The sequence below is a fragment of the Salvelinus fontinalis genome, chromosome 42, assembly GCF_029448725.1.
Source record: "Salvelinus fontinalis isolate EN_2023a chromosome 42, ASM2944872v1, whole genome shotgun sequence".
Taxonomy (NCBI): domain Eukaryota; kingdom Metazoa; phylum Chordata; class Actinopteri; order Salmoniformes; family Salmonidae; genus Salvelinus; species Salvelinus fontinalis.
The window spans coordinates 16,316,879-16,342,175 of NC_074706.1; the positions used below are offsets into that span (position 1 = coordinate 16,316,879).

The 25,297-nt window shown below is 44.7% G+C and overlaps 1 protein-coding gene across 9 annotated transcripts in view; it reads left to right on the plus strand.

Annotated features, from left to right (window-relative positions):
* The first annotated feature begins 281 nt into the window (after window positions 1-281).
* The window catches only part of LOC129841139 (pericentriolar material 1 protein-like), a 40,223-nt gene continuing 15,207 nt past the window's right edge, over window positions 282-25,297 (plus strand). For 5 of the 9 annotated variants that reach the window (XM_055909266.1, XM_055909271.1, XM_055909272.1 and 2 more), the window contains exons 1-22: window positions 282-452; window positions 4,620-4,743; window positions 5,596-5,847; window positions 6,189-6,518; window positions 7,178-7,348; window positions 8,065-8,184; window positions 8,633-8,813; window positions 8,947-9,056; window positions 9,421-9,706; window positions 9,986-10,175; window positions 13,772-13,978; window positions 14,320-14,486; window positions 14,587-14,810; window positions 15,794-15,924; window positions 16,098-16,227; window positions 16,408-16,593; window positions 16,869-17,047; window positions 17,244-17,432; window positions 20,733-21,024; window positions 23,031-23,176; window positions 23,711-23,940; window positions 25,011-25,188. In XM_055909266.1, the coding sequence (XP_055765241.1) occupies window positions 4,639-4,743; window positions 5,596-5,847; window positions 6,189-6,518; window positions 7,178-7,348; window positions 8,065-8,184; window positions 8,633-8,813; window positions 8,947-9,056; window positions 9,421-9,706; window positions 9,986-10,175; window positions 13,772-13,978; window positions 14,320-14,486; window positions 14,587-14,810; window positions 15,794-15,924; window positions 16,098-16,227; window positions 16,408-16,593; window positions 16,869-17,047; window positions 17,244-17,432; window positions 20,733-21,024; window positions 23,031-23,176; window positions 23,711-23,940; window positions 25,011-25,188 (4,004 nt within the window). In that variant the 5' untranslated portion in view covers window positions 282-452; window positions 4,620-4,638. Of the gene's footprint in view, window positions 453-1,070; window positions 1,438-4,619; window positions 4,744-5,595; window positions 5,848-6,188; window positions 6,519-7,177; window positions 7,349-8,064; window positions 8,185-8,632; window positions 8,814-8,946; window positions 9,057-9,420; window positions 9,707-9,985; window positions 10,176-13,771; window positions 13,979-14,319; window positions 14,487-14,586; window positions 14,811-15,793; window positions 15,925-16,097; window positions 16,228-16,407; window positions 16,594-16,868; window positions 17,048-17,243; window positions 17,433-20,732; window positions 21,025-23,030; window positions 23,177-23,710; window positions 23,941-25,010; window positions 25,189-25,297 lie in introns of those variants that run through there. The other 4 variants (XM_055909269.1, XM_055909268.1, XM_055909274.1 and 1 more) reach the window with 4 other exon arrangements.

Here is a 25,297-nt window from a genome sequence, read left to right on the forward strand (position 1 = left end):
TAAATTGAAATAAACTTGATCTGTTCAAAATGCAACTTTTAGGCAAAACACTGACATTATTGCAACGTAACGTTAGTTAACCATCCGAGAGCCCAAATAGTACCTTATTCAATAAGGGTGCCATTGCCTGTACATTTTGTCAAAAATATTGTACACAATTACACTCACTTTGATATACTATTTACATGTGTGTGTGTGTGCATTTGAGGAAAAACATAACAGTATTGATGAGGGCTCTTGTGCGAGTAGCACTACAATTTTATATCATTCCGCCTCCTTGAACAGGGAATATAATGGCTGACACTGGGCTGATAAGTGTACATTGACTGAGGGGAATCATCAACAACACCGAAACGACTTATTTGTATTTATTGAGACACAGTCTTCTCCTGGCTCTTAGAATGAGCCGTTGACCATAAAGTGTTACGATAATTTCTCAAAAACTCACTGAGGTAATTCATTTATTTCCACTACTTTTATTAGCCAAGGCAAGTGGCTAGTTCACCACCAGCTAGCTAACGTAGCATCATCACGCAGTTCGCTAGCTAGCTACCTACCTCCTTACCCAAAACAAAACTAGGTTGGTGCTGTATTTGAGGAGACATTAGCTAATGTATTTAACGTGTGCTTATTTTGAAACTATTATAGCCAACAATAACTAACTAGGCAGCTAGCTATCTAGGCATGCAATCTTGTCGGGCCGTGAAATCTTGTTTGTTTTTAGTTAGCCAGCTAGCTAGATGGGTCACGTTAGCTAACGTTACTAGCAAGTTGACGTTACCTACGCAAGTGTCTGCAAGGTATTGTAAATCCTAGCTAACTGTAACTCCGACTAGATAGTGACAGTACTTTCCTCTCCGAATTTAACATTAGCTTTTGTTTTGAACATCCATTTTTCAAACTTTCAAAGGGCAGTGAATGCAACAATTGTAACGTTTGTTAGCCTTCAATGTATTTTCCATTGTCGGAATTTCACCCCCAGTTTTCGCGGGGAAGGGGAGGGCTCATGCGTTACCATGGCGTGCAACTTCATGTTGCCAAACAGTGACAAAACCAAATGTAAAGTAGTTTAGATTTGCATAGCCCCATTGGTATCCCAAATGATGAATACACCGCATCGATAGGCTATTGGAGTGTATATTGATGACGGTTTTTGTCCCCATTATTCTTTTACGTTAACTAGAAGTTCTCAGAGGGGGGCTCGTTAGTTGTTGCTAGTGACAGTTGGCTCCCTCGAACTCGCTGAAGTGGAGGGAATTTCGGAAACGTTACCGGGAATTCTAGCGGTCTACAACGCTGGTTTAACGCTAATCCCTATTGACTAAACAGTGCCTTTTGTTGGGAAACTGTTAGTCAACAAGAAATCCTTAATCAGTCCGCGATTTCTCCAAAAGCAAACCAACAAATGAATAGTGGGTAACTGAATACACCACACAGGTACGTAATCGATAGGTAAGGTAACGTTATTGATATCGGCACAGTTGTATTATTTAGCTGTGTCATAAATAAGTCATACAATGGTTTGTAGTTAGCTATGGTGTTTTGGATTATTAACGTTATGCCTCATGTTATGGTTTAGTTTACTGTAATACTTGTCATACTTAGGGAAAGGTCTGTGAATGTTGACTGTTGCTTAGTTGCAGGAACATTCCTCCAAACAAGGCACTGTTTCTGACTGGAGGCTGTTTCTGAAAGCAACAAACACCTCTAGAATCATGCACTCTGTTACAACGTGGTCTGTTACAACAATGGTGCTAAAAATGACAGAAATTTTGATTATGATATTCATTTTAACAGAACACCCAACTCCTGTAATGAAGCAGACACTAAAGCATTATTTTCAAACATTTGCCAAAATGCAATTTGTGGTAAAACAACACCATTCCAAACATCGCACCTGATGCCAGCGGTTCCATATGTGACACAGATAAATCTCTGTTAAACTTAGGTTGCTAATATAACTGGGATTTTGGCTTCTGGACAACGAAAGAAAGTTTGTATGAAAACCAACAGGAGAGATGCTGGTTTAAATAGTATATGAGGAAGTCCATAAAGTAATTGCTTCTGTGTTTCTATGGTCAGATTTTTCCTAGGCTGCTTTGAAGCAAGGTAAGACATGCCCCATAATATGAAGTAAAAACTTTTAGGTTAAAATTGTTTGTAAGTTTGTTTGCAAAATGCGTACTGCTGCCAGCAAACTGGTGGGTGACGTGCTGATAGCATGCCTACGGTTGCACTTGATTGAGAGGAATGTTGCAATTGCCAGTTGGGAAATAAAAGTAGTAGCTCTTTTTAATCGTGGCCATCAACTGTTTTCAGGTGACTGCTTTCAGAATTGTTGCCCAATGACTGGTCTTATAAAAGTACATGTTTTACTTCAGCAGTAGCGCGCACTGTCTGACAAGCGATATTCCGCTCAAAATAGGCTCTGTGCGCAGGTAAGAAATTATACATTACGACCCAGGTTCCTTTTATTTATTTTTCGGCACTGAACAAATTTCAGGTCTGCTGAGCTGGAACTTGAAAGGTGTAAAAATTTGGTGTAACTTCCAGTGTGCATTTACTCTGAACACTGAGGCTGTACCTGCTTTAAGTTAGTTTGAACAGTAGTATGTAGGATACTGTGGCTATTTGATCATAATGTAGACCTACCAGAGTGACCTAACATCAAAAACAATGAAGAAAATGCACCTCATAAAATTTTAACATGGAAATAGCTGTTCTATCTTTCAGCCTACAGTAGCAGCCAATGTGTGGTGTTCAATGTAGGTTTACATTCCATGAGACTTTTGGAAAAAACATACAGGGCTTGACAATAACCTGTTCATCAACTTCTCCTTCAGACAAGGTGACTGAAAATGCTGTTTGATCTAAGAAGCCACTTTACAAAATAAAATACATTATTATTGTCATACCATTATTACAGAGAATCAGAAATTATGCTACCCTCTGCCTATGGGCTTAAATAAGCTAAGTAGCCAGTCTCAAAATACAACACTGCCCCTTTTAAGACAAAGCTCTTTAACTGACTCGCTTTTCAAAGATGTCTAGAAATGTACAAGTTTTGTGCTCTTGCCAGAAGCAATCACTCACCCATTGTTGACTAGAAATGAGCTATTAATGACTACTAATTATATTTAACTGCACTAATAACTCATTAACTAGCAAAGGATATGAACAAAATGTGCACACGTTGCTGCATGCAGCTCTTGCTTTGATCTCAAAACAAGCACATCTACTCACAACCACTGTAAACACAATCCAGTTCAAAGTAAATGGCACAGATCCATATATGGCAATGGTTTATTTGCATGTAGGTCTACTGTAGCTCAGATTGTTTATGCTGCACCAGTCTGTATGGGGTATTTTTATTTAACTAGTCAAGTCTGTTAAGAGAATTTATTTTTATTTAAAATGAAGGGCTAGGAAGAGTGGGTTAACTGCCTTGTTCAGTGGCAGAACGACAGATTTTTACCTTGTCAGCTCGGGGATTTGATCTAGTAACCTTTTGGTTACTGGCCTAACGCTCTAACCACTAGGCTACCTGCCGCCCCCTTGGCTGATGGTGCCTGCATCTGATGGTCAGTCTCAGCAGAGGAGAGGGCAGCAGACTGAGCGTCCGCCTCTCAACATCCCTCCGCTCTCCCTTTCCTCCACTGACCAAAAAATGGACACCGTCTTCCAGCTGATAGTGAAACTTGAGTCACACCACATTATTTCTGCCTCGTGCACAAATTCACGTTACTCCTATGGACAGAGAAAGTGAAATATTCCTCTGTATTAAAGACCCAAGCTGCTAATAATGACGCATGCCTATAGATCCACTTTCCTACTCATTCATTACTGCTGCACTGCTAGTTGTAGGGCTGAGTGGAAATGGGAACCTGCAATTCATGGCCTATAAAAGTGTTGACAGTGCTGAGTAAGAACTTTAAAATGAACTCATTCATATAAAAAGCAGCTCTTTGCTGTATTCGTTGACAGTTTGTCTAGTCGGGGTTTTAATCTCACAGTATCTACTTTGCTGTAGCTTTTTCTTTTATGCGTGCGACGATACTGCAGAGATGCTAATCTGAGCCATCCGATTGGCCATCGGTAGGCCTGTAGTGCACTTGATTTGCTCTCTGGGCCCTAGGGAAGGCAGTTTATACCTTCAGACACATAAAATGGCAACAGTTCGCCTACCCGGCGCGTAGGGCAGGTGAATTGGGTGCACCTACCGCCGTCAGCCCGAGACCTATAAATAAATAGGAACACAGTGCTTTATCATTGGGTTTTTTACAGAAATGTTTTAGCGATTGACTAGGAATTCATTGGAGGTCGATCGACCGGTTGGTGACAACTGTATTTCCATCAATTAATAAAAAAGCATTATTTTGCACTGGGGTGTTTTTTTCTTCTTCTCCTGGTCAATTTGGCTGGCAACGATTTTTATCGGTTTTTCATTTTGTTATTGTCCAAAAGCTGGCAATTACCCGCAAGCGGAAACCCTGGTGAGTGAATGAGTTGTGTACAGTATGCCAGTATGAAAGAGACCTACTGTGTGTGTACATGCTTTTGCCTCCAGTCCAAAGCCGTTCTAGAGTGTTCACTGACAATGCATGTCAACAACCCAACAGGTGCGGCACAGAGGAGGACATGGCGACAGGGGGCACTCCCTTTGACGACTGCGCAGAGGATCAGGAGCTGCACAACTGGACCGTTACCAATGGCAGCAGCCTAGAGGACAGGCTCAACAACATGGTACAGAGTAGACGAGAGAGACAATGGCTGCGTCCCAAAGGCAACCCTATTCCCTATGTAGCGCAATGCACTACTTTTGACCAGAGCCCTATGGGTCCTGGTAGAAAGTAGGGCACTACTGGAATGGTGTGACATTTGGGACCGTTGACAATGGACACTAAAAGGTTAAATCCTAACTGGAGATTTGCGAAAGTAACTAAGATCTTTGATTGCATGAGTTTGTGCATATAGCCCCACGGTGGAGGTGTTATAATACCCATAAAACCTTGAGGTCAGGGAAATGGTTCCAATAATTTCCCCACCATTCATCTACACAATTTACAGCCCTTATCTGAAGTTTTTCTAAAATCCCTTTATGGGGAAAAATGAATGGTGGAAAAACTATTGGAACCATTTTCCCTGTTTGATCGCTAGGTTTTATGGGTATTATGACTCTTGCTGTGGTACTCGAAAGCTTTAGTAAGGATTCAGCTCCCTCACTGTCTAGCTCTAGAGTCTGTCAGTCTACCTACAATGATGACCAAAGCGAGACATGGATTTGAAATAGTATATTACAAGTTTATTGTAATGTGTCCCTTTTGGGGAACCATGATGTGCTTATCATCAAGCAAGTACAGCATTATACAGTACATGGTATTACATAAAACACATGCATATGTGGATATGACCTTCTGTCCTTTTTTAAAGCTCCAGGGTGATGTTTCCCCTAGGTAAATGTCAAGGATCAGCTTCCCCACCCTCAATCCCAACCTGAACCATTTGTGGTGGGGAAATGCAAAACTGACCCAAGATCAGTGTTTAGGGATAACTTCACCCTACACCCCTTTTTGAAAGCTTCCTGTCCCCTCTCAGGACTGGGGCATCCAGCAGAAGAAGGCCAACCGCTCAACGGAGAAGAACCGGAAGAAATTCTCAGCCGGCGGCGTGGCGGAGAGCCGGCTGACCAATGACATCTCCCCGGAGTCCACACCTGGCACGGGGCGGAGAAGGACAAACACCCCTCACTCCTTCCCCCACGTCAAGTACACCACCCAGATGTCGGTGCCTGACCAGGCCGAGCTGGACCGTCTCCGGCAGAGGATCAACTTCACTGATCTAGACGAGGTGAGAGGATTCTCCCTAGAGCTTTCTTAACTAAGCATTTCTTCTTGGAGTATTCGTCTGTGATTGTTCGGGGTTGGTGTCTGGAGGGGGGTCATAGTTAATCCAGAAATGTGTTCACCGAAGATGTTGTGAAAGGGTACTGTTCATGTAAAAATGCACACTTTTCTTGGTGTGTTGTCTTCACAAATGTGAAAGTTTTTAAAAAACTATTCAATGTTCCAAAGAACCTTCTTTCCATCTTTTTATATCGCAGAGGTTCTGCTGCATTGTTCTGTTTCAGAGTACTGTAATTTAGTCTGGAAGCCAGGTTATGATACATCCCTCGCTCTCTCTTTTCCCAGAGGAGCGTGGGCAGCGACTCCCAGGGTCGTGTCACAGCAGCCAACAATCAGCGAGAGCTGGCGGCGGAAAACAAAAAGCCCTTCAAATTCCTGCCGCTGCACGTCAACACCAACAAGAGCCGGGAGGCGCCCTCTGCCTCGGCCCCCGCAACCCCCTCCGTCGCCGCCACAGCCAAGAAGCAGAGCCCTGGCCTGGGTCTTGGTCTCAGGGAAGCGTTCACCCCCTCCCTGCCCAGCAATGACACCCACAGGCTAGGTAGAAGGGCCGAGAGAGGGCTCCTTCCCTCTAGGGAGGATGTGAGAGGAGAGCTCAGCATCGACAGTAGCCAGGTAGGTAACGTCTAGGCACTTTTTTATTCACATTTTATACTCTCTGTATGTAGTCTGTTTTGTTTGATCAGCCACTTATTGCACAATGCAAATTATTGAAGTTTGTAGTTTCAATACTTAATTAAAATAGAACAAACATAGGACAATGCTTAGAACAAAGTTAGTTTAGTTGTGGGTACATAGAGGGAAAAACTTGTAAATTTGTCTTACTCAGTAACACATTTTGAACACATCTATATAAATAGCATACCTTGGAACAGCATTTTCACCACTCAAGTCTGTGCTTGCGCTGAACTGATCGTCCTGTACTGTCTGCAAACGGTCACATGGCATGCTGTGCTCTCGATCTTGTAAGAAAATAAATGGTAGAACAAGGATGGGAGACTAGGCAGGCAAGATGATGATGAAACCAGTGCTTATTTAGGGCAATTTAAAAATATGCCACCACCGCAGGTTCCCAAGTGAGTTCTGCCCTCGTTTAGCTCAGTCTGCAGTGAGCGGACTGGTATCCACGCTCTCACACACCATTTCTCTGTCTCGCTCTCTCTATCATTTACACTCTCAGACATGCACGCACACATGCTCTCTCTCTGCTGTGCCACTATCTCATAAACACCCTGTCTCTCACACACACTTACACACTCTGGTGTCCCTATCAGGTGGTGAGCAAGTTAGTTCAGATCCGGGAGTATATCGGCAAAGCCAGCTCCATGAGGGATGACCTGGTGGAGAAGAACGACATCCCGGCCAACGTGGAGCGCCTCACCCACCTCATCGCCCACCTCAAAGAGCAGGAGAGGTCCTACCTCCGCTTCCTGCAGAAGATGCTGGTCAGTACAGTACGCTGGCTTATCACGGCTTTCTCACTGTCTCTCTGTTTTTCTCCTTTCTCTGTCTTTGACTTGATCTGTGTCTTTATTTTTCTCTTTCCATCCTTCTGTCATTTAAGGATGAAGGGGGCTGCTTTCGAGAGACTTTAAGTTTGAATTCACTATGGTATTTATAGTAAAAACAAGCTACGGCAGCCTTGGGCTTTTCTCTGTTAAAGAAGCCTGCAGTACACTGCTTCTTTCTCACATTGCTGTTGATAGTTCAAGGTGTTGTGCTTGGGAACTTTTCACTGCACCCTGGTCATGTATTTTTAATGCCAAGGCGTCTGAAACGCCGGCAAGACAGTTGTGTATCTTGTTCCATTTGGCAGACAAATCTAGGACATGACACACTGCTTCGGAACTGCTGGATGGCACGTGTCATTTGATCTTGCTGTCAGCGCATTTTGCAATCAATATTACATAGGTTACCCCCCTCCGGCATTTATGTGCGAGTAGTTATGACTATTTCCATTGTTGTATAGCAACTTTTTCCCCAACCACTGTTCAAGTATTACATTGAAAGTGAGGTGGAGAAAGGGAAGAAAACGGTTGAAGACCTGTGTTCCCATAGCCACTACACCCTCAGTGTCCATAGTATCATAGTTCGGGCTAAAGAGGGAGACCGTGCTTGCAGTCCGTGCCTACTATTTTACTGACCGCCGCCTCTTCTGTAGGCGAGGGAGAAGGAGGAGGACGAGGCGGGAACACTGGACTCGGCCGTGGGTTCAGGCTCATTGCCAGAGAGCACCACCCTCAACATCGAGGTGCGCTCCTCGGACGCCTCCAATGCCACCGTAAGTAGCCCTTCCTCTAGTTCTGACAACCAACTCATCCTGCTAGTTTTTTGTTTTATAGAGGAGTTTGGATTGGTCACAAACGAGATCATCTGATATGCTGCTACCAGATAGTAAGACACTTCTTCTAGAAGTAGTCACCCAAGCAGACCAAGGCTAATTTTATTGCTGCCATCCCTCCCTCATCCCACTCCATCCCTCCTTCTCTCCATCCCTCCTTCTCTCCATCCCTCCTTCTCTCCATCCCTCCTTCTCTCCATCCCTCCTTCTCTCCATCCCTCCTTCTCTCCATCCCTCTTTCTCCCTCCCTCCCTCCCTCCTTCTCCCTCCCTCCTTCTCTCCATCCCTTCCATTGCCGGTGTAACACCAGGAAGTCTGCGCCGTCAGCATCTGACGCACAACCAGTTCTGCTTGTGCTGGAGATTTCTTATGTGCGTGTCTCCAACAGGGCCGTATTGCAGGCCGCAGTGACCAGAAGGAGGAGCTGGAGAACTTGAAGAAGCAGCATGAGCTCCTGAAGAAGATGCTGGAGCAGCAGGAGCAGCTCAGGGCTCTACAGGGCCGTCAGGCAGCACTACTGACCATGCAGCACAGCTCCCAGCAAGCCACACAAACCATGGCTGACACCGGTGAGACACGGGCCACATAGAGAGAGGGCGCGCATGCAGAGGAGTAAACACACACTGGACACACGGCGCATATGCAGAGCTGGTAGCTACACACACACGTAACCTTATTTAATTTGTTGTGTGTGTGTTTCAGTGCCGACAGAGAACACAGGCAGTGTGTCAGGGCTGAGCATCACCTCGGAGCTGAACGATGAGCTGAACGACCTCATTCAACGCTTCCACAACCAGCTGCATGACTCCCAGGTACCAGCTACATACAATACTGGGTTGTATTAATTAGGGCACACCACAGTCAAAAGTATAAGCGCTTTGTTCTGCCTAATGAATACAATCCTGGCAAATGTCAAAAGTTGTAATAACATGATATTGTTACTTCTCTATTACAGACGTGGTGTATAACCCTGTAACTAAAATGATTACATTTAAATGAAGGGATAACTGGGCAAAATTAAGTCTTCATGTTGAGTAATTAGAACTTGTTACCATGTTATTACCACTTTATCCTGTGGTAATGTAAAGTGCTACCCATCAAAGTAATAAATTATGAGTTGAATGTTTGTTCAACTACTAACACCTACTAACATCCTGTGTGCCTTTCCTTCCTCAGACCAAGGCAGCCGTTCCAGACAACCGCAGACAAGCCGCGAGCCTCTCCCTCTCCCGGGAAGTCTGCCGCTCTCGCTCCTCCCAGCCTTCCCCTCCTTCCCGCACTGCCTCCTCCTTCCTCCATCCCAGCCCTCTCACCTCCCTGACCTCCATCAACCCCACGTCGGCCTCGGCGGCGAGCGCCAAGCTGACCAAGTTGCAGGAGCTGCAGGACAAGAAGCAGACCATGGACAAGATCCTGCAGGAGCTGCACTCACTCCGTGACCAGACCCTCAACAACAACTCCTGTAAGTTACGGTTTGTCTCTCTAACTGACTTGGAGTAGGATAACACCGTCAGGGAGGGGGGAGCAGTGATATATTTTTGGGCAAGATTCTTGCTAATTTAAACACCTACAAATACCATTTCCTGCAAAACATTGCCTTTAATGATGATAAACTAGTTTTTTTTAATTTGGATTTTTTGCGCAGCTCCCATCTAACGTTCTTTGCGGGGAACCTTGGTGCATATGATACAAGCTTGTAAGTTTGCTGCCGTGCATGTGTGAGTAATGTGTGTTCTGTCAGGTCGCGGTGGCAGTGTGTCCCTGTCCTCTCAGCGTAGCCTGGCTCTGGGCGTGGGCCCCTCGGACCGCCCCTCTGGCCTGTATCGGGAGCCCAACGGGGCCTCAGCCATGAGACGGGACCCCTCCACCTACCACCCCTCCACACACACCCAGCAACCCCAGCATGAGGACGCTCCAGCAGACAAACTCCGGTACGCAACTTCAACTATTATTACGATCAGTGCACATCACACCACAGTTGTATTCATAAGAAACCAAATGGTAGAAAACTGACTGAAATGCAGAGGGACTTCCTGCACTTGTCCAAATCACATTTTATTGGTTGCATACACATATTTAGCATATGTTATTGCGGGTGTAGCGACATGCTTGTGTTCCTAGCTCCCAACAGTGCAGTAATATCTAAACAATACACACAAATCTCTAAAAGAATGGAATTAAGAAATATTAGGACGAGCAATGTCTGAGTCAGGCGTATGAATATGTATGTGTGCATGTATACAGTGCATTCGGAAAGTGTTCAGACCCTTTGACTTTTCCCACATTTTGCCTTATTCTAAAAGGGGTTAAATATTTTTTTCCCTTCATCAATCTACACACAATACCCCATCATTACAAAGGAAAAATGGGTTTTTAGACATTTTTGCAAATGTATTAACTATAAACTGATATCATATTTACGTAAGTATTCAGACCCTTTACTCAGTACTTTGTTGAAGCACCTTTGGCAGTGATTATAGCCTCAAGTCTTCTTGGGTGTGATGCTACAAGCTTGGCACACCTCTATTTGGGGAGTTTCTCGCGTTCTTCTCGGCAGATCCTTTCAAGCTCTGTCAGGTTGGATGTGGAGCGTCGCTGCACAGCTATTTTCAGGTCTTGCCAGAGATGTTGGAGCGGGTTCAAGTCCGGGCATTGGCTGGGCCACTCAAGAACATTCAGAGACTTGTCCTGAAGCCACTCCTACGTTGTCTTGGCTGTGTTCTTAGGGTCGTTGTCCTGTGGGAAGGTGAACTTTCGCCCCAGTCTGAGGTCCTGTGTTTTCTGGAGCAGGTTTTCATCAAGGATCTCTCTGTACTTTGCTCCGTTCATCTTTCCCTCAATCCTGACTAGTCCCCCTGTCGCTGAAAAACATCTCCACAGCATGATGCTGCCACCACCATGCTTCTCCGTAGGGATGGTGCCAGGTTTCTTCCAGATGTGGCGCTTGGCTTTCAGGCCAAAGAGTTCAATCTTGGTTGCATCAGACCAGATAATCTTGTTTCTCATAGTCAGAGTCCTTGAGGTGCATTTTGGGTGTACTCCAAGCGGCTGTCGTGTTCCTTTTACTGAGGAGTGATTTCCGTCTGGCCACTCAACCATAAAGGCCTGATTGGTGGATTGCTGCCAAGATGGTTGTCCTTCTGAAAGGTTCTCCCGTCTCTACAGAGGAACTCTGGAGCTCTGTCAGAGTGACCATTGGGTTCTTTGTCACCTCCCTGACCAAGGGCCTTCTCCCCCGATTGCTCAGTTTGGCCGAGCGGCCAGCTCTAGGAAGAGTTTTGGTGGTTCCAAACTTTTTCCATTTAGGAAAGATGGCCACTGTGTTCATGGAGACCTTCAATGCTGCAGACATTTTTTGGTACCCTTTCCCCAGATCTGTGCCTCGACGCAATCCTGTCTCGGAGCTCTACAGACAATTCCTTTGACCTCATGGCTTGGTTTTTGCTCTGACATGCACTGTCGACTGTGGTACCTTACATAGATCGGTGTGTGCCTTTTCCAAATCATGTCCAATCAATTGAATTTACCACAGGTGGACTCCCAAGTTGTAGAAACATCTCAAGGATGGTCAATGGAAACAGGATGCACCTGAACTCAATTTTCAGTCATAGCAAAATGTCTGAATAGTTATGTAAATAAGGTATTTCTGTTTTCTCTGTGATTATGGGCTATATTGATTGAGTTCATTTTTGTATTTAGTACATTTTATATTAAGGCTGTAATTTATCAAAATGTGGAAAAAGTCAAGTGGTCTGAATACTTTCCGAATGCACTGGATGGGATGTATAGACATGGATCGTAAACTCAGCCCAAAAAAAAAAGTCTTCACTGTCAACTGTTTATTTTCAGCCAACAGCCAACATGTGTAAATATTTGTATGGACCTAACAAGATTCAACAACTGAGACACAAACTGAACATGTTCCACAGACATGTGACTAACAGAAATTGAATAATGTGTCCCTGAACAAAGGGGGGGTCAAAATCAAAAATAACAGTCAGTATTTGGTGTGGCCACCAGCTGCATGAAGTACTGCAGTGCATCTCCTCCTCATGGACTGCACCAGATTTGCCAGTTCTTGCTGTGAGATGTTACCCCACTCTTCCACCAAGGCACCTGCAAGTTTCCTGACAATTTCTGGGGGAATGGCCCCAGCCCTCACCCTCTGATCCAATAGGTCCCAGACGTGCTCAATGGGTTTGAGATCCGGGCTCTTTGCTGGCCATGGCAGAACACTAACATTCCTGGTGAGACAAAACCGCGACTTGTCAGTGAAGACAACTGTTTGCCAGTACTGTCTGGTCCAGCAATGGTGGGTTTGTGCCCATAGGCAACGTTGTTGCCGGTGATATCTGGTGAGAACCTGCTTAACAACCGGCCTACAAGCCCTCAGTCCAGCTTCTCTCAGCCTATTGGGACAGTCTGAGCACTGATGGAGGGATTGTGCTTTCCTGGTGTAACTCGGGCAGTTGTTTCCAATCTGTACCTGTCCCGCAGGTGTGATGTACCGATCTTGTGCAGCTGTTGTTACGCGTGGTCTGCCACTGCGAGGACGATCAGCTGTCCGTCCTGTCTCCCTGTAGCGCTGTCTTAAGCCTCTCACAGTACCACATCTGCAGTCCTCATGCCTCCTTGCAACATGCCTAAGGCACGTTCACGCAGATGAGTAGGGACCCTGGGTATTTTTTTTGTTGGTGTGTTTCAAAGTCAGTAGAAAGGCCACTTTAGTGTCCTAAGTTTTCATAACTGTGACCTTAATTACCTACCGTCTGTAAGCTGTTAGTGTCTTAATGACCGTTCCACAGGTGCATGTTCATTAATTGTTTAGGGTTCATTGAACAAGCAGTGTTTAAACCCTTTACAATGAAGATCTGTGAAGTTATTTGGATTTTTAAGAATTGTCTTTGAAAGACAGGGTCCCGTAAAAGGGACGTTTCTTTTTTTTGTGGATAGAATATTTAGTGAGTCTGTAGGATAGAATAGTTTATATTCAGCAATAGTTGAATAGGATTGCATTGACTAGAATACAATATATGGAATGAATAAAACAGTATGTAAACATTATTGCAGTGACCAGTGTTCCATTTTCTATTGGGACTACCTGGACTAAATGAAAACAACCCATTGCCGATGAAGCAGAGTAGAGGGAACCAACTCAGTCTATTAGCATGCACCCTTTGTATCTCTCTGGTACCGGCAGCTGAAGATCCATACTGCACTGTTCCTTCAGACAAACTCTACCATCCATCACCCTTATCCCTCTTATTCATTCATTAGTCTGATGAATGAACAATAGATCCAATTAGTCAAGTGTCTCTCCTTCATTGAATCAGTTGTCCGTGTATCAACCTTAGTCTCTTTCCCCCATTCCATGTCTCCCCATTCATTCCTCCACACTCTCTCTGAAATGTGACTCAAAAGGAATGGACTGCTTGCAAGTCTCACTTACGGTGCTTATAAGTCCTTGAGGTGGAGACATTTTAAAACAGAATCAGGCCTAAGTCTCCCCCCCCCCCGCCCACCACAGCAAGCTGAAGGAGGTGCACAAGCGTCTGAATGAGCTGCGTGAGCTGGTGCAGTACTACGAGCAGACATCAGACATGATGGTGGACACAGTCAATGAGAACGTGAAGGAGGAAGAGGAGGAGGAGGAGACTGAGGAGGACGGCTCCATGCTGGAGACCATGTTCGACTCGGAGCAGGAGAACCGCCGGCCCCCCATCACCAACATCAGGTACTTGAAGGACACGGACGGAATAGGGTGAAGTCGTTATTATTCCTCATTAGAGCTGTTTATTAGTGGACTATGTCCAATTCTGATTCTAAGCATCACAGACCTGGGATTCGAACCGGCAACCACGGACAATAACTGGTTAGTTTCAAACCAAGCATATAATCTGTTCCCTTCATGTACCCCAAATTACCTGGTTAATGTAAAATATTGTTTGTGCTCAATTACTTTCCTGGCTAAGAAATGTTATAAAGGTTTAGATAATATCATTCCCAAGGGCAAATCACACCGGGGAGTGAAATTGAGACTTGACGCTCTTCTCCATCTTTCTTTCCCCTGTTCAGAAACCCACAGCATTCTGGGAACTGGACAGAAATGAACAGTCTGACCAACGGCCGAGGAGGCGGCAGCACCAACAACCACGTTGACGGGAGGCTCAACACCGAGTGTGAGATCAACAACCGCTCTGCAGCAGCCAACCTCCGCAGCCTCAACATCCCCTCAGCCATAGGTACCGTGACATATACGCACATTACATGCTTGCAACCTGTACGTGCACACACACACAACCCACTCATCTCACTAACCCTCATTGTTTCTGTCTCCACCAGAGTGCCAGTACAACCGCCCCTACAACCAGGTCAAGGACGACGATGATGACGATGCCCTGGAGGATGAAGAGGAGGTGCGGGGGGCCCGGGACAGCGAGGGCTCGGGGTCGAGCAGAAGGAGCAGCCTGGAGAACGAGGACGCAGACTTCGCCCACAAAGTCCACCGGCTGCAGACCGCCAAGGAGAAACTACGGCAGCTCCAGGAGCTGGTGGCCATGGTGCAGGTGAGAGGACTGACTAGAAACAGAGAAACATAGCATATGAGAGAGATATAGAATCTGAAATAAATTGTTGGCCCCATAGTGCAAGTCAGTAATGGGACCAATCTCATCCAAAAAGTTGACTCAAGTTTGCCAAAAAGCACCTGGATGATCATCAAGACTCTTGGAAGAATGTTCTATGGACAGATGATTCAGAAGTATAACTTTTTGGGTGACATATGTCCCATTTTTATTCCTGGCGCAAACCAAACATTGCATTCCAAAGTAAGAACCTTATACCAACTGTCAAGCATGGTGGGGGTAGTGTGATGGTTTAGGAATACTTTGCAGCCTCAAGAACTGGATGACTTGCCTTAATGGAAGGAACCATGAATTCTGCTCTGTATCAGAGAATTCTACAGGGAACTGTCAGGCCATCTGTCTGTGAGCTGAAGCTGAATCGCAGGACTTGAAAGAGCAGTTCATGCTTGAAAACCCACAAATGTTGCTAAGTTAAAGCAGTTCTGCATGGAAGAGTGTGCCAAAATTCGTCCACAGTGATGTGAGAGACCGCTCGACTACAGGAAGCGTTTGGTTGCCGTCTTTGCAGCTGAAGGTGGCACAACCTGTTATTGAGTGCAAGGGGACAGTAACTTTTTCACACGGGCATTGGGTGTTGGATAATTTTGTTTATGAAATTAGTATGTCATTGTGTTTTTTGTTCTGTCTCATATTAGGTTTTGGTTGAAGATCTGATAACATTCAGTTAAAAAAAATGAATGCAAAAGCAGAGAATATAGTAGAAACATAACACATACATATAAGCCAATAATACAAAATAGAACACATTGTATAGAATCTAAAATGACCATGGTGCAGCTGAGTGGTCTAGACAGTTCTGAGTGGAAGAGGACCCTTTTGCAGTCCAAGAAAATAGAGCTGGAATTTGAGTCATTTATGGGCGATGGCTTTATGGAATAGTAACCGTGTGACTTCCTGTCTCCCAGAGTGATGATACAGATGCCACCACAGCCGACGAGGGTCTCCACCAGCAGCCCAACAACACCAGAGGTGCTGCTGCTGGCTCCTCCTCCACAGGCAAGAGCCCCAGAGACCTAACCCTCACAGACAAGGCCAGGTAGGAGACTACTCGCACCTATATGGAGCACCAACACACGCGGTAGAGGCCGTTGAACCATAACAAGTGTATGAAAGTACCTGTGTCTATATCTAAGTGAGTGCGTTTAAGCATGTGAATTACACAGCTGGTGATTCTGTTTGTGAATCTAAAATATTTTCTATGTGTCTCAGGGAGAAGCTGTATGAGGAGAAGCTTTGTCAGCAGCAGCAGGAGTTGCAGCAGCTTCACGAGGAACGCCAGCGGCTGATGGAGATCCAGGACAAGATCCAGGACCTGCAGTGGGCCTGCCCCGATCTGCAGGTAACACGTGCACGCACACACACTGATCACACACCACCCTATTTCCTGATTGATTGTGTTGAAAGGCTTTGGTGTCAGAACTTCTTTCTGACCTATTTTAACCATAGTGTTCTATATTGGTAATGGGGTATTATTTGAGACAACCTCTTTCACACACTCTCTCTCCCATCTTCTCTCCAGTCGTCAGTGTCCAGCAGCACAGTGAGCCAACAGGCCCTTATGAGGAAGCCCCCAGCTGCAACTTCCACCCCGGCCCCTCCCCCTGCTCCGGCTGCAGCCCCCAAAGCCAACGCTTCTCCTGCTGCCACCGCTGTGCTCAAACCCACAGCCCAGGCTGCTGCTAATGCCTCTGTCACTGACAACGAGGTGGGTTCTTTATTTTGATTTGACAGGGTCAGTTTACTGTAACATCAAGGATAGTATGCTCATCCCACAGACTTAAAGTGCTTGCTTGACAAAATCAAATGGAACACTTGTATCACCCGCTCAGTGCAAGGCTTTTCTTGAGGGTTAACTGGTAAGGGTTAGCGTAACCGAGTTAGCCATGGCTGGATGTCAGGGAGCTGTATTGTAGTGTGTGGGTTATCTTGCAGATGTAACCATGAAAATGACACTGCTCATTTACCTTCATGGTTCTCCAGCAGCTGTGGTGTGAGATGCGGCGCCACCAGATCCTGCGGGAGGAGCTGCGGCAGCGGAGGAAGCACCTGGAGTCCCTGATGGCCGAGCACCAGAGGAGGAGCGGCCTCAGCGACTCCCCCTACAAGATGGAGGACCCAGAGGGACACGCCACCTCACAGCCACTTAGCAGGGACGAGAGGTGAGCGAAGCGTTACCCCTAAATTAAGACCCCTAAATAATCTGGGGGAATTCCATGATGTGAAACATTCTGAATGTTGCAGATACAAGTAGAAGGACGCTTTTAGCCATTGTGTGCTTTCATATCTACATGAAGTGCCTTGGGAGATCAGTTTAGTCTCTGAGTGGGGCCTTAATTGATCTGTTCCCCTCCTCAGGACCATGGCCACGTGGGGAGGCTCCACCCCCTGTCAGCTAGACGAGGACGGCTACCCCTCTGAGATGGGTGCTGAGGAGGAGGAGGAGGAAGAAGAAGAGGACGGTGCAGAGTCCAGCTCCAGTGATGACCTGCATCTCTACTCTACTAGGAAGCAGAGATCCTACAGCAATAGGAAGACACTGGGCAGGTCTGTGAAATTCATACAAGGATACCCATTTTATTTTTTCCTATTCAGGGCACAATAGTCTTAACCTTTTAAAAGTCTAAGCCGTGGGAGGGGACTAAGCTACATAGGGAATTGTTTTAAGATGGTCATACCATGGCTCGTTTATCTATTTGATTTAGAATTTTAGGACCACTTTGGGTATTAACCTCTCTTGGGTACGTGAGACGTTAGCGTCCCACCTCTTCAACAGCCAGTGAAAATGCTGGGCGCCAAATACAGAAATACTCATTATAAAAATTCAGAAAGCAAAACATATTTTACATAGGTTTAAAGATTAACTTCTTGTGAATCCAACCACAGTGTCAGATTTAAAAAATGCTTTCCAGCGAAAGCATACCTTACGATTATTTGAGAACATAGCCCAGAAGACAAATCATTACAAACAGTAACCAGCCTAGTAGAAGTTACACAAGTCAGAAATAGAGAGAAAATTAATCCCTTACCTTTGATGATCTTCATATGGTTGCACTCAGCAGACATTCATTTACTCAATAAATGTTCCTTTTGTTCGATAAAGTCTCTTTATATCCAAAACCTCAGTTTTGTTTGCGCATTTTCTTCAGTAATCCACAGGCTCAAACGCAGACAAAAAATCCAAATTGTATCCGTAAAGTTCATAGAAACATGTCAATCCTCAGGTTGTTTTTAGCCTAAATAATCGATAATATTTCAACCGGACAATAACGTCGTCAATGTAAAAGGTAAACAAGAAAGGCACTCTCTCGGTCGTGTGCATGAAAAAGCTCTGACACTTTAGGGTCCACTCATTCAGACTACTCTTACTTCCTCATTTTTCAGAATACAAGCCTGAAACAATTTCTAAAGACTGTTGACATCTAATGGAAGGCATAGGAACTGCAATTTGAGTCCTAGGTTAATGGATACTGTAATGGCATTGAATAGAAAAAAAAAAAAAAAAAAAAACTTCCCGAATGGATTTTTCTCAGGTTTTCGCCTGCCAAATCAGTTCTGTTATACTCAGACACTATTTTAACAGGTTTTCTATATGCATATCATATCTTCTGGGCCCGAGAAGCAGGCAGTTTAATTTGGGCATGCTTTTCATCCAAAATTCCGAATGTTGCCCCCTACCCTAGAGAAGTAAAAAAATATACAGTTAGATTTTAAGAAAGATCAGGAAATATTTTTGTTTCTTTTGGACACATATTTAACCCCTTATTTTTGTTGCCACTAAACTACCTCCATACTTCTATTTGTTTGCATGGGTTACCTTCAGACGAGTCCTGTGACACTTGTATAGCAAAATTAAGAAAAACATCATGTTCGTGAGAGTCTCATCTTTCCATAGTCGTAGTAGTTTTGTAGGCCAAACCGTTCCGACGCTAGACTTTTTCAACATGAAAATCTGTAATGTCTTATGTTTCACTGAGTCGTGGCTGAACGATGACATTAAGAACATACAGCTGGCGGGTTATACACTCTATCGGCAGGATGGAACAGCAGCCTCTGGTAAGACGTGGGGCCTATGCAATAATGTAAACAGCTGGTGCATGATATCTAAGGAAGGTTTTGCTCGCCTGAGGTAGTGTGGTCTACAGCTTATCATGAGATACTCTATCTACCTAGAGAGTTTTCATTTGTATTTTTTGTAGCTGTCTACATACCACCACAGACCGATGCTGGCACTAAAACCGCACTCGATGAGCTGTACACCGCCATAAGCAAACAGGAAAACGCTCATCCAGAGGCGGCACTCCTAGTGGCCGGGGACATTAATGGAGGGAAACTTAAATCAGTTTTACCTCATTTCTATCAGTATGTTAAATGTGCAACCAGAGGGAAAAAAATTCTAGACCACCTTTACTCCACACAGACGCGTACAAAGCTCTCCCTCGCACCTCCGTTTGGCAAATCTGACCATAATTCTATCCTCCTGATTCCTGCTTACAAGCTATAATGAACGCAGGAAGCACCAGTGATTCTATAAAAAATTGGTCAGATGAAGCAGATGCTAAACTACAGGACTGTTTTGCTAGCGCATACTGAAATATGTTCCGGGATTCTACCGATGCCATTGAGGAGTACACCACATCAGTTACTGGCTTTATCAATAAGTGCATCAATGACGTTGTCCCCACAGTGACTGTACATACATACACCAACCAGAAGCCATGGATTACAGGCAACATTACAGGCAACATCCGCTGCTCAGTGACATGAGCCTACCAGATGAGCTAAATAATTTCTTTGCTCGCTTCGAGGCAAGTAACACTGAAACATGCATGAGAGCATCAGCTGTTCCGGACGACTGTGATTACGCTCTCCACAGCCGATGTGAGTAAGACCTTTAAACAGGTCAACAGTCACAAGGCCGCAGGGCCAGACGGATTACCAGGACGTGTACTGGGAGCATGTGCTGACGAGCTGGCAAGTGTCTTCACTGACATTTTCAACCTCTCCCTGTCCGAGTCTGTAAAACCAACATGTTTTAAGGAGACTACCATAGTCCCTGTGCCCAAGAACACTAAGGTAACCTGCTTAAATGACTACTGACCCATAGCACTCATATCTGTAGCCATGAAATGCTTTGAAAGGCTGGTCATGACTCACATCAACACCATTATCCCAGAAACCCTAGACCAACAGATCCACAGATCTCTATTGCACTCCACACTGCCTTTTCCCACCTGGACAAAAGGAACACCTATGTGAGAATGCTATTCATTGACTACAGCTCAGCGTTCAACACCAGAATGCCCTCAAAGCTGGACTTCCTGATGGGCCGCTCCCAGGTGATAATGGTTGTTAACAACACATCCGCCACGCTGAACCTCAAAATGGGGGACCCCAGGGGTGTGAGCTCAGTCCCCTCCTGTACTCCCTGTTCAATCGTGACTGCACGGCCAGGCACGACTACAACACAATTAAGTTTGCTGATGACACAACAGTGGTAGGCCTGATCACCTAACCCAACTCCAGTCCTAGAGAGATACTCTGGGTGTGCAGGCTTTTGTTCCACCCCATAGGTTTCTATTGATATATGGTTACATACGGTATTGTTCTTCCATTTACTTAATTGGTATTTTCTTATTGTTTTTGCATTGTCGAGAAGGAACCTCCAAGTAAGCACTTTGTTGGATGATGTTGACCATACGTAGCCCGTTTTTATAAGACTAATAAATCTTGAATCTTGGCATCATGAAAGTTCTGGGGGAAAATTGGGTCATGCATTCACAGCAGCACCCACAACTCGTTGGACACCCAATAATACAAATATATCACTCTTCCCCCTTTCTCCAGCAATGTTCTGAAGCCGCCCCAACAATTTGCATCTGTAGCTAGTGGACGACCCTCTACCCGTTCTCGAGCCAAACAACAACAACAGTCCCAAGCCCATTGCGGCATCGGGAGTGCGAGGCGCCAGGAGAACCTGCGTTGGGCGGCTGAGCTGTCATTCCAGGAGGGTTCTGGCACTGGGTCTGCGTTAGCATCACACCACTGGCAGGAGCAGGTGGGCACACTACAGAGGCAGCTGGACTTCAGCACCAGCATGTGTCAGACCCTACTGCAGGACCAGCAGGTTGGTATAGCAGTTAAGTCACCTCACACAAATACATAAGCTTATCTAAAACATTTGACATGGTTGAGGCGTGCCTGATTTAGCTTGTCAGGTACGAGGAAAGCTGGCATGAGGAGTTTGATTTCTATGTACCTGACAAGCTAAGCTATATCAAGGGAACTTACATGTCAATTCTTTGGAATGTATTGATTTTAGCTTGTCTGGCATGAGGGATTTGCGTGCATTTCAGACTATTCCATTGTTTTCTTTGTACCTTCCAAGCTAAATGAATTGCCTCAAGTATTTCAAGTGTTTGGAATACGTATCGAACCATGTCTGATTTCACCAAACCAAAGGAGGTACTTGAGGTTAATTTAGCTTGCCTGACATGAGGAGTTTGTTTCCATTTTACATGACCAGCTAAGCCAAATAAAGTACACCTCAAGTATTTTAAATATTCTGAATATTGTGTATTCACGCCTGGTCTGTGTCGTGACTTTACTTTCATTAATCTGATGACTTATTTATCTAATCAAATAACTGTTTAATTGTTACCCAATTTAAATTATTTAAATTAACTCATTAACAATTAACTCATTAGGAATTGGGGCACCACGAGAGCAGTTCTTGAAAGAGTTACCATCTCCCGATTTAAACTCTAAGGGTCTTTACCTATCACATCTATAAACGGTCAACGTATTAATGATAACCTTGTATCATATCATCATTCTGAACAGTTGTAACCTCTTTTCTGCAAAAACCCCAGCCTTATGATTCAGTGCTACACAAATTGGTTTAATTTATTTACTAGCTAAATGGTAACACAGGATAAACATACACTTAATACATTAGCAAAAGGTCCCTAGTGGACTAAAATAATATGGCGGCTTGTTACAACGGCAGGGGGGACATAATACTTTGCACACGAACCGCCACCCGTTTGGAGTAAAGTCATCATGAATATATTTACGTGTAAATGTCTTTGTTGGTCATGAACACATGCTTTGTTTGTAAATTATGTTGGAGTGTACCTCTAGCTCTCTGTAAGTTAAAAAAAAGAAAAGGAAATGGTGCCATCTGGTTTGCTGGGTGACTTTCACTTTTACTTGAGTAATTTTCTATTAAGGTATCCTTACTTTTACTCCAGTATGACAATTGGGTACTCTGTCCACCACTGATACATTTCAAGTTACAGTAGGTCCCTTCTATAAAAAAAATATGACATCACAAAATAACAACCCAACGACAGTGTTCTTTTAGGTCATGTCTGCCCATTCCCCATGTTGTATGTTAGAAATATTGTTCCAGTATTTGCTGTAGAACGTGTTAGCGTTTCGGTGGGAAATGTCTATGTAGACAAAGGCGCATTCCTGTTTGAACATTGGAGAGCGATGTTCTCTCCTTGATTTACTATCCCCCCCCCACCAGCTCCCTTCTCTCCCCTCGTCGTGTGCGGGGGTCTTGCTGAAGTTATTTATTGCAAAGCTTATCTGACCTATTTGGAGTCAGGACATCTGTTTTCACCCAAGCTACAGAAAAGGTAGCAGCAACCTAAGTAATGTTTGGCATTTCTGCTCGCTTTCCTTTCTGTTCATTGTCTATTACATTTCACTAAGGTCAATAAAGTACATTAATAAAGAACATGTATTACTCACGCCAGTCTTGTGTTAGAGGTGCCTAAATGGATTTTCTCCACGTTGTCATTGATATAGCATGGTGGCGGTGACACTTAACCTATAGGGCATGGTGTTGAATTTGAATTTATTCAGCGTGTGTCATCTTGATGGAAATGCAAACGCTGCTATTCCTTTTATAGAAATCAGCCGTTGGCTTGAGATCCTATTTGACTGGGTGTCAGAACCTGTATGGGGAAACCAATTGACAGACAGGTTCATGAATACAGTTTTGTTCTCTTCTCCTTCTTTCTATCTCTCTTTCAAACTTTCTTTCTCTCTCCACACACTCTTTCTACATCTCTTCCTCTCACTCTTCTACCTGTTTTCCTTGTCCCTACCCGTTCTCCCCTCCCCCCTCTCCAGACGTTGTCCTACATGCTCCAGACCTTGCTGACAGGACCGTACAACGCGCTGCCCAACAACCTGTCCTCCCCCCAGGTCCACCTGGTCATGCACCAGCTCAGCCAGTGTTACACACAGCTGGCCTGGCAGCAGAACAATGCCGAAAGGTAGAACAAACACACACAAAAAATCAACTAGAAATACGGATTCTATTGGTTTATTTAAATTTTTGTCATTTAGCAGAGCGACTTTTTCGTACTGGTCCAACCGTGGGATTCGAACCCACAATTCTAGCGTTGCAAGCGCCATTCTCTACCACCTGAGCCACACAGGACCCATTTGACACAGATAATGTACAGCAAACATTGCTATGTATACTGTAGCTAATTCTCATCTGAAGTCCCCAGATACTTTACTAGTTTAATGATATGTTAATGTCACTGGCTCAATGTATTGCATGAGGGAAATGATCAGTGTCTGTTTTCCAGACCTTACAATTCAGTTGGACATTTATTCATTGCAGCTTTCGTTTGTTAAGTTCATCTCATGTCTACATTAGTTTATAGCTCTAAGTGCATAGCCAATCATGGTTAAATGACTATCTAGAGTACATGTGAACATGACATCAGGTTTAAACATGACTTGTGAATACAAGAATGTGGTTCGGTTTTAACACTTGACTTGCCTGTATTTGTCCCCAGACTGAAACTGGTGCTGAGCGACCTGCTTCGTCAACAACAACAGCAGCAGCCGCCGCCGCCCTCCTCGTCGTCAGGTCAGCAGGCCCAGAACCAGGGCTCCACGTCCCGGGACTCCGGCAGTGCCTGTCCCCCCTTCTCCCCCACCAGTCTCTTTCTCCCCTTCATCTCCTCCATGCCCCCCTCCCTGAACCTGCCTCCCGGCCTGGCCAGATTCTCACCCCTCTCCTCCGGTACGCCTTCCAACAACCCTTTATAGATACATCTTCCATCCATTGTTTTTCGATCCTTCCTCGTTGATGTTATGACATGTTTTGTATGAGTGAAAGTTCTCAAAGTAATGAAAAATCCAAGAATGTACACAGTGTATACCAAACATTAGGAACAACCCCTCAGAACCGCCTCAATTCGTCAGGGCATGGACTCTATAAGGTGTCAAGTGTTCCACAGGGATGTTTGCGCCCATGTCAACTCCAATGCGTCCCACAGTTGTCAAGTTGGCTGGGTGTTCTATTGGGTGGTGGACCATTTTTGATACACACGGGAAACTGTTGCGCGTGAAAAACCCATTAGCGTTGCACTTCTTGACACAAACCAGTGTGCTTGGCACCTACTACCATATGCTGTTCAAAGGCACTTAAATTCTTGCCCATTCACCCTCTGAATGGCACACATACAAAATCCATGTCTCGAGGCTTAACAATCCTTTAACCTGTCTCTTTTAAAGCTTTCATCTCATCAGTCTGTCATGGAAAGAGCAGGTGTTTTTGTATAGTTAGTGTTCAAATGATGTCTCTTTCAGGAACTGGGTGTAAAAATGTAATGTCATAGAAGGCACTCTTTAAATACTCGTCACCTTGACCCAGTTCAATTCAGAGGTTAGCTTTAGAAATGGAGAAGCTCTGGCACATATGAGTGTTATTGAGGAATAGAGGGCATACTGGAATAGTAGGAGAAATTCCTGATTTGATATGTTTGTAACCAAGTGTTTTCTAGATTACGATATACGCAGGTTGACGTTTATTGTCATCAGTCTTGTCCTGGAGGCAGAACTGAACGATTTCCCCTTAAATAAGCCAGTCAAAATTGTCTATTGTAAAAATTCATAAAATTAAAAGCTTTTTAGATTAGGGTTAGGAAGTGGGGTTAGGTTTAACATCAGATTTTATGACTTTGTGGTTGTGCCAGCTAATGACCACGCTGCAGAATTGCCTCCAGAACCAGATTCATGATGGAAAAACCGCTAACCTGCACAATATACCTCAATATGTGTGCTCACTTCATTTCTTTCTCTCCTCCACAGGGTTTAACTTCAACCCCATGTTCCCTTCTGCTATGGGGGAGTTCCCTCAGAGTGCTGGTGGCCAAGTCAGCCCAGACAACCACCAGCAGCAGCTGGATCCCAACACCTCAGTCAAGACAGAGTACTTGAGCTTCCCCCCGCCCCTACAGTGCTCCCCACTCAACACTATAGACAAAAGGTGTGTGCTAGTGATTGATTGGAGAAAAAAATCATCATGATATTGTATCGATTATTACTGACGTTTGACTCCAAGTATCGATTTGTAAAATCGATATAGGCAGCGTTAG